At 50.8% G+C, this 12,224-nt stretch overlaps 1 protein-coding gene across 1 annotated transcript in view; it reads right to left on the bottom strand.

The window, feature by feature from the left end:
- LOC144730279 (cAMP-dependent protein kinase type I-alpha regulatory subunit) overlaps positions 1–12,224 on the bottom strand; it is a 102,193-nt gene that overhangs the window by 18,576 nt on the left and 71,393 nt on the right. The window contains exon 9 of the mRNA XM_078610963.1: positions 9,126–9,247. Coding sequence (XP_078467089.1) covers positions 9,126–9,247 — 122 coding nt within the window. The remainder of the gene's footprint in view (positions 1–9,125; positions 9,248–12,224) is intronic.

Raw genomic sequence — 12,224 nt, 5'->3', positions numbered from 1 at the left:
CATGGGCAATCCCTCACACCTGGCAGCGCCGGTCTTGCGAAATAAGAAAAAGTTGGGGCGACCTGCCCTATTTGGCACGAGCCCGCTCCCGGAACACTCTTACAAACGCTTTGAAATTTGTCGCTCAAAGTTTTAAGACCGATCACCAAGTTATTCGCTCGGCTCCCCCCCCCCACCAACACCCCCCCACCCCTCCTAGCAAAGCACCCGCGGGGGAGAACTCGCGCTTTTTTTCTTTCATATATACCAAATTCAAAAAAGATGCACGGCTGTGACCGGCTGAGGTGTGCGACGGGGAATCTTTAAAGACACGCGTTAAATCACGAGGGGATATTTTTTTTTTAAGTGCCGTGCGCTTTCATGTTATTTATAGCCGCGTGCCAAAAAACATAAACGCAGTCACATGCACGGCACAGCATAGCGCACAAACCTCGAGCACCACCACCACCACCCCCCCCTCTGCCAAACCCGCCAACCCAGGGGTCATAAGGCGTTGTTGCTCATTAACCAAGGGCCGTCGTGATGCCGGCAGCGCAACCTTTTCCTGCCCGGGGAAATTCAATTACGAGTAGACCGCGGCCGTCGCGCGAAGTACGAGAGACTGGCGCTTCACCCGCGGGATTTTCTCAGTGGGAAGCGACGCTGCTTTGCGTCGTTTTTTTCCCCCACGTTAAATCCTTTGCGGGCAAATGATCAAAGTTTCCAAATTGGGACCCAGGACGTCCCGACCCCCCACCACCCCCACCGGCACGCGTGGCCCTGCCCTTGACGTCCACCGTGAAGGAAAAGGGCGCGGATTTATTGGTTAAATCACCCAGGGCATTAACCAGGGTTTCTAGCGAGATTCGAACCGCAAACATCTGTGCGCGTTCTCTCCGAACGAGGACGATAGAAGACGCCTTGTACGCACCCCTCTCGGTACCAAGGGCAGGCGTGTGTGCGTGTGCGCGCGTGTCAGAAGTTGCCCTTTGCCTTCAACCCCACCAGTGTCATTTGAGGATGTGCTGCTTACGTGAGAACTGTGCTATCATGATCAGCCACGGTTAATCCGCTGCTAGACAAAAGCCTAGCCAACGCTCCCGCCAGCTACCACCCTCTCACGATCTAGCGCGAGGTGAATTCCGTCGCTCCGTCTCCGCGGCGGAGGTCCCCGATTCCTCGGCTCCGCACTGCGCCCCATTATTCTTCGACAGCGTCCGCCACCCCCTCTAGCAGTCACGCGTAGCCTGCCGAAGCCCACTCACTGTTCCGAACGTGCTTATATAAGGGTGTGCTTATATCCGGCTTACGCTGTAATACGTCAGGCAGCGTTCACGAGGACCAGCTGCTCCCGAGGTCTGTGATTTGATTGCACCGCGTTAATACCCACAGCAGCGCATTAACCCCCGCACGCAGACACAGCCGGGCGTCACCACGCCGCCGTGGGATTCTTACACGCGTGGCGAAACCAACAGAATTGTTGGCTCACAATCAGAATGTTTAATGATACTGGAGGAGGAATCCGATGAGCTACAGAGCTCGTTCAGTAGGGGCGGGTAAGAATGTTACAACAACAAACTGTACATAAACACGACAGTAGTGCAAAAGACAAGAAAAGTAAGAAATATAATCCAAACTCATACAAATAAAACTAAACCATCTTCATTCTACCAGGCAAGGCCCAGTGGTATTAACCTGTTTTTCAGAAGCGACCTGGCCACAAATGATAGCCCAACAAAGTGGCCCATCATTTGGACATTAAGACCACCACATTCCTCTAAATAATCTCAAGGCATGTCTCTCTAAATGTGGAGGGGGGGGGGTGAAACCGGAGGACCCGGAGAAAAAAATCCACGTGACCACGGGGAGAACATGCAAACTCCAAATATACAGGCGTCAAACAGTTATTTTTATATATATACCGATGTCGTAATAAATAATACGTGGGCCAAGAAGGGGCCCAAAAAAACCAACGAGGAATCGATTCGTGAATTGAACTCTGGGGCCGGAATCGCCCGACGTAGTGTTTAATGTTGTCGCTTCTCTTATCTGTTTTCAAATGAAAGGGTATCTAAGCTGCCTCGATTCTTCCGTGGGTTTGAACAAGTGGAGCGTCACGTCGTCGTCGCGAGGGCACTGATTATATTTGCGTTTGAAGCCAGTCGTGTGATGAATGGCTTTACGAAACCACTCAAGCGAGAACCATTTACTGCGGGTCAAGATTATTGTGGCATTTGTTCCGGCTGTTTGCCTACTTTTAAACAAATATTTTAACTTTTTTTTTCTTGTTGCAAATCTCTTTCCTCCTTTGCATATATGCTTTGCAAGTAGTCGGCGGACCCACGCGGCCATGTGGTCAGCCTACCGAGTTTCAAACACGTGACTGGGTGATGCTGCTGCTGCGTTGGGAGTGGTGCACAAGCGCAAGACAACAAAACTCACACTCGTCAACACCCAGTAACAGTTGACTTATGGCACACGTGCTGTGAAGAAGGGTCATTCCCTGAAACGTCGTCTGTTATATACTCTCAATGCCGTTGGCAAATATACCGAGTTCAGCAATGTAAGTAATGCTGATGACAAAAGCTGTCCTCTTCTAGAGCAGCCCATCATCCCAATGGGGGGGGGGGGGGGTCAATAAAATTCATACAACTTTATCACCATCTCTCAACCTCTCTTTCACCTTTTTCCAGAAACTATCAGTAAACCCGGCCAATATCAGTAACCCTGACTACAGCTAAAACTTTGCTACCAGACCTGGCCAGGTGGCTCATCGTTAGAGCGAGCGGCCCGCGATCTAGAGGTCGAGGGTTCAAATCCTGGTTGGGGGATGACCCAGCCCATCATTCCTCCGGGGTCGATAAAACGGGCAGAATTTTGCTGGGAAGAGTGGTTTTGCCTATGGACAGACTCATCTCCACCAGATGAATGTGGAATTTCCACTGTAAGCAGGAAATGAGCGCCGTCCAATGCTCTTTTGAGCAGAAAATCACTCTTGACTTTTTCAATTCCGTTCAACAAAAAGGTTTCTACTGGACGAAAACGGAAGGGTCCGGAAAGACATCTTCCCCGTTACAATTGTGCTATCGGTATCGTGGGTCGAACCAGATACACGACACGTTGGGAACTCCTGCAGCGGGTAGTATAACATCACCTTGCAGGACAGAATGGTCCCGGAAGATGCTGTCAAAGAACTACTTGAGAAGCCAGTCGTTTGTTTATGATCCACAATAGGGTGGTGGTGCACAGTTTGTTGCATGCACTGCACACAACTGATCCTCGCGCCTGGCAACCAATCTATTATTGTTATACCGAGACCTGGAATCGGCGACGTTAAATGACAAAACCGAGTTTGATTGCCGGCTCCGGCTCACAACAGTGGCGATTGATATCGAAACCGGTTCTGAGGCTCACCACTCACCTCCACCAGCCCGCGAGAGAGACCTTCATTGAGCAGTGGATTGATGATGATGATAATAGAGAAAAAACAACTCAAACAGCATGGGTTTTTGCTGCGAGGCGTTTGGACAAAAGGGCTGCGACTGTCAACTCTGTACCGTCTGAGGATCTGGCTGAACCCCAGACTCAAACCCAGGCTCTTATTGGTACCGGCTCAGTGCACCCCCGACACAGAACTTGCACCCCGAGGCACCTGGCCTCCTCCTAATAATGTGTTTTGTTTAAAATGCCGACACTAGGCAAATCAGATATAAAATACAACTGCCGCTCAATAGCCCTCGTCTTGGGGAATGTTAATAATGAGCCACAGATCTCTCCATAGCCACTTAATGGGAGCCCAGGAATGGCCTAGGTTGGCCAGAGGCTGCTGCTTAACTGGCGGGGGTGGGGGAGGTGAGGGCTATTCACAGCACGCCATATAACTTATGGTGCAGCTATGGTGTTTTGTTTATTATCCCTGCACCTCAGAGGGCATTTGGGTGCAAAAACAATTGCGCCTAACTGCAACCACAGCGATGCCCACGCAGGAGGACGACCCCAGGCTCTGTTCCAGGTCACGGAATTCCGCCAGGGCGAACGCGGTTTTGCCTTGTCGAACAAATCGGGATGGCTTTCGCGATTCCCAAATAAATGTTTTTAATATTTTTTTTTAAACCGAACAACGGCCTTGTCGTTTGCTCGTTTCACAGGCCACGAGGTGCGTCGCGTTTCTCCTCAGGTTTCTCAGGCCACCGGCTAGGTTTGGCTGTGCTCAAACGTGCCGCTTTGTCGAGATAAGCCGCTGATCATCGAACCGAGCATGATCGAACCGGCGCCACTGCTTTGCACCGATTCTCGCTTCCCTTGGTGTAGAATTGCGCCGCTCCCCTGGGTAGAAAACGTGCCGCTGTAATGAAGGTAAAGGGGCGAGCCCTGCAATTCCTTGCTTGCACCGCTGCTGGCGGAACGATCCTTTCTCGACCCGAGAGCCCCTCTTCTACATCGGCCGGACGTCTCGAAAGGAGTGAGAAGTACCCACACTTTACCCCACCACACGCAACCCAAACTAAAAGAAAAGTTATCTTAGCAGTTAAGGACCACTGAGCTATACGGCTATTTTACAGAGGCAACCAGGCCACAAATGACAGCCCAACGAAGTGGCTTATCACGTGGAAATGTACAGCAGTCGAATATTATAAACGCATGTCGATTCTAAATGTGGAATCTGGAGGGAAAGTTTGAAGGGCCCAGAGAGAAATCCACGCGACCACAGAGAGAAACATGCAAACTCGAAATAAACAACAGGCATCAGGGTCGAACCCACAACCTCCTGTATACTAGGCGAGGTAGTTAACATCTCTCCGTCGCGGCGATCGACCGACCGTGACGTACGCACCGCGATAATTTCTTCCTTCGCTGTCACCAGGAAGTGGATTCTTCGCACAGCGCAGTTATTTATTTATCTGTTTCAAAATAAGGAACTTTGATCAGCGCACACATTTTGTAACTTCTGTGTACACACCAGGCGTGTTCGTATTTCGCAAAAGCAAACGTCTGCTGCGCAGGTCCGCGTCGGGTGTCAAATGCACGTTTCCGTGCTTACAGATTGGACCTGGAAACTGCTGATGTCACAAAACCTCTTTTGAATAATAATAATAATAGAGCTGAGACCTTGTACTCTGGCAACTGCGGACGCAACGTTCAAGCTCTTTAATCCAAGCCTCCAAACCCTCCTCCTCACCTTCGCCCCCTCCCCTCCCACCCCCCTCCTGCCCCGTGAAATTGTCCCAATTCTCCATTGAAGGTGTTGGTGCATTACGTGCGGACGACATCCATTGAGCGAAAAACAAACACGCGCAACGTTCACCCCGCCCCGGCGGTTAATGAAAAAATGTAAAAAATATTTTACTAAAAATATTTTTAAAATCCCTCGGTGGCGTCACACGACGGAGCAAGTCCGCATTTTCGTTCGCCAAATGATGAAATGGCGTCGACGCACCACGGGAGGCCACGGTGATCGGGCGGCGTGTGCGAGGGCGCAGTGACGAAACCAACTTGCGAACGTTCTCATTGAGACAAATCGTGGACTCTCACGAAGGCCGCTAACCGACGGCGCTCGTGACGCACGGGCCTGCGCCATGAATTCTACGAATCAACCGGCCAATGAAAGCTGGCGATGAGGAGGTCGGGGTGAGGACGAGTTTGCAATGGCTCGGGGCTTCTACTTGGCAATGAGTACCACGAAGAGGTTGCCCATGGAAACAACGGACACCGACACACGGGTGGATAGGGGAAAGAGGAAGACCTAGGACAGCAGGTTCCAACACATGGGTTCAGCCCAGAGGTCGCAACCGGGTACCCGATACCCGTACCCTACCCGATACCCGGCTACCCTGGTGCGGCCGGGTACGGGTACGGGTAGGCCGTGAGTCACTGGTGAGTAAACGTTTGTCACTCATTTCCCAACGTCTTGTCTCTTCTCACAATTCAAGTTCCTACAATCAACCCACCCGCGCCTGCAATATGGCTTCATCCCTTAGGTCGCAACAAAGGGTACCCGATACCCGTACCCTACCCGATACATGGCCGGGTACGGGTAGCCGTGTATCGGGTAGGGTACGGGTGCCGTTTGCGACCCTGGTGCAGCCGGGTACGGGTAAGGAATCAAAACCCGTTTGCGACCTCTGGTTCAGCCTCTCAGGGAGGGGCACAGGCTGCCCTGGCATGGATACCGTGCAGAAGTTTGGAATGTGCGCGGAGAACTTGAACGCCACACGCTGCGGTGGCAAAAGGCACAGATACACAAGGTGCAGCAAATGCCTTACTAACAAAAGCCACGCTCAATACATAATATTAAACAATTGCCGTACCAACACCAAACCAAGTGAGACGCAAGGTCAAACAAGTGCCTTACTAACACCGTGTTGACGAATTGAGGCACGGTCATGTGATCTCTCTGTATCGTGGCCTGGGTAGCCTTCGTTGTGTTTGTGGGGCTTAGGGAGTTTGGGGAAGGGGGGGGGGGGGCAGCGGTGGGGTGGTGGGGCGCAAGCCACAGGGACCAGTGGTCTTCAACTAGGGGGGGGGAGAGGGTGGTGGGGGGGAAGGAGGGGGGGCATCATAGCAAAAGAAAAAGTTTGAGAACAACTGACCTAGGAGCAGACGGGGAAGAGAGAGCAGACAGGGACTTGGCACAATGGGAATCTAACAATAACAACGGCAGCGACTGCGGCTGGAGATCGGAAGAGGTGGAGGGAGCTCGTGATGACAGCCCGTGCGGAAGCGCATTATAACGCGGCGGGATGATGAATTGAATCAACGACGCTTACAAAAACCCGCCCGCCCGCTAGGATGACGACGACGACAACAACGAGCGGTGGAAAACATCGTTTCGGCGGCGTCGCTCGTCTCGCCACGGGGGCTCCGCAGGTCACACGGCACGGACGTAAAAAAACAAAAAACGCGCCGTCGTTATTTTACAATACATATATATAGCTGACGCAAGGCACCGCTTTCCCGCGGACACAATCGCCGAACGCAAACAATAACGCGAAAAGGTCACATCTATCTCTCTATCAAGATACCCATCTATTTATCTGACGGCCTATCTCGACGCGTATCTCTTTATCTAGGCGAAAAACAAAACTTTGAAAACCTTTGCCCTGAGGACATGCGGGATAGCGTCCCCCTCCCATCGTCACCTGTTGACCTCCGCGCCAACCACCAGCCGCGTAATCAGGTGGTGGGCACACACCTGCAACCGGCCGCCTCCCCTACCCCCCCCCAACCACCGTCGCGCAGTTTGTAAGGCGAAGGGGGTTTTGGTTGACTGCAACGGAGATGGTCGTTGATTGCGCAGAGGCCGCGTGTGTGGCCGGTAGGCGGTGGTGCACCCAGGTGGTTGCTGACGGCTTTTTGAACGCTTTCGCCTACCACCTCGTGGATCAGGAAAGCCTCTGGTGTGTTCCCACAACCTAACACACCGATACCATCGGTGGCCAAGGCCAAGCCATTGCTGGGTGAAGAAGGCCGACCACCCCAAGCCGTCACCACCTCTCACGATCCTGCGATGTAACAATCTCCACCTTATAGCACCTGCACATTATAACTTATTTCATCACTCCACCCTTGGACACCTTCCATTCGTTGGCTGCCGCTCCGTTGATACGGGGACTCCACTACTTACGAATGAGATCGATTCCAGAGGTTTCTGTTTGCAAGTCGATTTGTTCGTAAGTCCAACTTTACTCCTGTCGATTTCAAACATGTTGTACGGCGTGCCCACTAAACATGGGGAATGACTTCAATAGTTGTATAATCTCCTGTAGATGCAGATGTCACTGGTTCTTCATACTCTTTGGGTCTTTCGGTAAAGTCACGTAGATAGAAAAAAATCAAAAAAATCACGACGTTTCGATCGCAACGCAAGCAATCGTCTTCAGGTGAAAAAATACAGCAGGCGGACTGCTCAGACAGGAAGAAATATAGCAAGAGAGCTACTGCAGCCAGAGGTTATATAGGTTGGAGATGGTTCTTCATGTTCTGCAGATGTTCTTCATGTTCTGCAGATGTAGATGCCACCACCGCCATCTATTTGTGCGGCAGTTGAACTTACGACTCTCGGTCCGAACAGGCAACTGGACATAGGGACAGGTTTGTTTGTATCTCTGAAAGTTCACAAGTCGAATGCTCGTAAGTAAGAGAAGCCCCTGTACTCAGCAGTTAACTCCCGTCTAGCGACGTGTCCCGCCCAAGCCCACTCGTATGACGTAACTAATCTACGCAAAAAAGAACCTGGGATGCAGGATGGTTCACGGGACAAGGTTCTTGAGACCCAGGAAGGCCTTCACGGAAACTGCCAACGCAGTCCCGTAAAAGTTTCATGAAAGTACGCAGATCAGAGTGTGAGGAGGTTGTCAGAGTTGACGATGGAATTGTGAGACCACGGAGGAATTTAATGGAGTTTATTTTGACGGAAGTTTGCGAATTCAAATACTAGTTTTGGGGGGGGGGGGGGGGCGAGGGTTGACTCAGCCGATGATCTCTCTCCGGGGTCGATAAAATAGCATTACTTTGTGGGGAATTCAACGGCGATTGTCCTATGGATAAGCTCACCCCCACCATAAGAATGGGGAGTCTCCACCGCTAACTCGATGCTCATCGAGCAGGAAATCGCTTTGGACTTTGACAATGTTCCTGAAAGCAAAACTGCGACTCTGCTTTCTTTTCATATTGAACAGCCTGGGCCCTGGGAGTTGTGGCTGCAGGGGCCCGCTGCAAGTTAATTTCATATATTTGCTTTCATTTGACGTGTCCATTTTTGGCTGTGTCAACACTGCGGCATGTAGACCATATCTGGTAAAAAAAATGTGCCGTGCTTGCAAGTGTGGCTTCGCATGCATTAACGTGAACATTTTTTTTTTAGGCGCAATCGTGAAATTCGGAAAATAAACGGTACTCCATCCACGTGAGAAAACACACTTCCCGTAAAAATAGATTTGGAACCAACGCAAATGTGAGCCACTCCGATATCACGCGCGGCCAGAGCATCGCAAGTGCGGCGTGTATGTCCGCCGGTTGAACTCCTCTGGCACCGCGATAATCGGAGGTGCGGGCTGAAGGACAGCAAACTTTTCCTACGGCCGATCGCGAAACTTTGAGCCATCTTCAAATCTCAAAGCCGCCGACGCACGCCACTGTCGCCTCACCTCGGTGATGATGAAGAAGTCATCTCCCGGCTCTCCTTGCACCACGATCTTTTGGCCGTCCTCAAACTGCACAGGCTCCAGGGAATCGGCCACAGTCAGACGCTCCCATTTGTCCAAAGACTCTGTTGGAGGGCGACATAAAAAAAATATATATATATGAATGTCCGTTCCCACGCTAAGCACAGACACATGGACGTGCGTGTGTGTGTGTATGTGTTTGTGTTTGGGTGTATGTCGGGCGTGGTGCTGGCCACCCAACCCCCTCGTGTGCCGTGCCGGCCTTCAAAGGTGCTCGCTAACAGCACTTGTCTCAACAGTCTGTTAAAGGCTATACGGGGGATCTTTGTCTCTTGTATTTGTATGTATGGGGAGCGGTCGTGTAGCGGTTGGCACGCTGCACTACGAACCCGGCGATCCGAGTTCAATACCGGCTCATAGCAAACACCAGTGACAATTATCTAAACTGGTCCTGGACCTCTCCTCGGTCGACTCAGCCTCAAATGAGTACCTGGTGCGGTGTGTAAACATCGCCACTGCGGAGTCAAAAGCGGCCGGGCGTCGAGCTGGCCACCCACCCCCTTGTACACCGTGCCGGCCTTCATAGGTGCTACTCGCTAACAGCAACCGATACAAGGAATAGCTCAAGGGGACCCAAAATCATGAAAAATAGAAGTGCAAAACAAGTTAATTAACGTGTAGTTAATACAAATTTAATATATTTCAGGTGTGCATCTCTTTCTCTTATTATTCCGTCTTTGCTGGAAACATCTCTTACGTCATCTCAGTCAGGGTCCCCCCCCCCCCTAGTTGGCCAGCACCAACGCTAGGGACAGCAAAGGTCAAGAGGTCATCACGCCCAACGCCACCGATGCCGCCACACACACACACCTCGCCATCGCTTCTTTCTCTCTGCTAGATGCCCCCTCCAGCCGTTGCTCAAATGCGGACCGACCTCCGAGGTCCAATCTCACAGTTCATCGCCAGCATCTGGCTTTGACTTCAAGAGAACCGTAAAAACGTCGTATCAAAAGGGCCGCGGCCGTCAGCAATCTTTGTGACTGAAGTCAAAGCGTCTCTGATGAAACGCGCGCAAAGTGCGTCCCCCGGCACTCCTATCAACGGTGGAAAATGATATTCTAAGGTTTTCGTTAAAATCACGTAGGTAAAAAAAATAAAATTAATAAAAGTAAAATAAAAATATTGTAATTTTTTACCTACGTGACTTTACCGAAAACCTTCGAATATGAATCCTTGCAGTCACGAAAGCTTCAAATCTAGGTGGACAATGACCCCGGCGGTGAGAGCGCCACGTTCCCGCGGCGGAGGCCAGCGGCGGGCGGACCCGCGGGGAGCGGCGATTCTTCTCTGGAATTCAAACTTTTTCGCTCCGTGGATTTGCGTGCTCCGACCACGGCGCCGGGCCGGGAATATTGCAGGTTGCTTAAGAGGCCGGCGGGGGAAAGAGTCACGTAGGCAATGTGAAACGTTTGGATGCAACTGGGGGGGGGGGGGGGGGGCTATCTAATGTAAATTTCTTGACTATATATCAATGAAAATAAATAATAAAAATAATAGAAATAATAATAGAAATAAAATAATAAATCACGACGTTTCGGAGGGAACACAAGTCTCCGTCATCAGGTGGGACCGTCACAGCTCAAATTTACTGTATCACTTGCTACAGTAAAATTTAGCACTTGATACAGTCAATTTTAGCTGTGACGGTCCCACCTGATGACAGAGACTTGTGTTGCCTCCGAAACGTCGTGATTTTTTATTTTATTTCTATAATTTTTATTAATGATTTTTTTTTTTTTTACCTACGTGACTTTACCGAAAAAAAAAAACCTAAGAGTATGAATCCTTGCAGTCACGAAAGCTTCAAATCTAGAAATATATATCAATGAGTTTTAAATCAATATTGACACCTCATTTCTTTGCACGTTTAGTTTGTTGTATTTCCCCGAAACTCGGGTCGCCGGGTTCACAGCGCAGCGCGCTAACCGCTACACTACCGCTCCCCACATACATAAACACATACACAGACAGAGCTGAATGAAAGGAATATCACGCTCGCCGACTTCTTTTGAGAGAGGAGGATGTGGCAACACAGAGAGAGAGAGACAGAGAGCCCCACTGTAAAACTCGACAATCAGAAAGAAAAACAGACAGCACAATGCCAGAAACGCGGCATTGACAGACGGTGCTGGAGCGTCGCCCTCGCCACATCGTCGCCTTCCCGGGCGCAACAGCACGTGCACAACATCAATAACGCGCGCGTACAATGCAACTTTTAAACTCCCGCCCCATTGTTCGTACATTTCCAAAAATATGCACAAGTTGCACGACGATAATAATCACAGTGATAAAAAAAAAATGAAATCCGCTAAGACTCTTGCGAGATTCCGCGTCAAACAAAAAAATCCGTTGTTGAAAATCTCACGCGACGTGAAAGACGAGGAAAGAAACGCGGAGGGGGCTGTTGTGTTTTTGTAGTTTAGCTAGCGGCCGTTCTGTTTCGCCCCCTCTCCCTGCGAAATGAAAAAAGAAACACACACACACACGGCCAAGCGAAAGGGGGCAAAGAAGCAACCCGACCCAACAGAGAAGCGGACCGCGGAGGGCGCCGCTCTGCTTTGAGTCGCTAATTGCAAACACTCTCTCAATAATAGGGAGCGTATTGAATGAATGAACGAAAAAAAAAACCTCCCGCGTTCCCTTCCACAGAATCGGTGCGGTGCGTCGAGAGCGCTTTGTTTTGACACGACCGTGCAGCTTTGGCGGGGGCGGCGGAGGACGTGGAGAGGCGGAGATTACGGCGGCCGTACGAGGGACGTGCATTGCAATCCCCCCCTCCCCCCGCACGTAATTAAGCGCTCTCCGCTAAGCCCCACAGCTGCCATGAGGGCCTTGCTGTAACGGCAGCAGCAGCGGCGGCAGCAGCAGCAGCAGCAACAGCAGCAGTAACAGTAATAGTAGCAGCAGTAACAATAGCAGCAGAACAGCATTAACAGCAGAAACAGCAACAGTAATAGTAGCAGCAGCAACAGCAGCAGTAGCAGCAATAGTAGCAGCAACAGTAGCAACAACAGCAGCAAC

This window comes from Lampetra planeri, chromosome 35 (genome assembly GCF_965212315.1).
Source record: "Lampetra planeri chromosome 35, kcLamPlan1.2.h2, whole genome shotgun sequence".
NCBI lineage: Eukaryota > Metazoa > Chordata > Hyperoartia > Petromyzontiformes > Petromyzontidae > Lampetra > Lampetra planeri.
The sequence above is the reverse complement of the archived record's forward strand: the minus strand, read 5'-3'. Positions and strand labels throughout refer to the sequence as shown.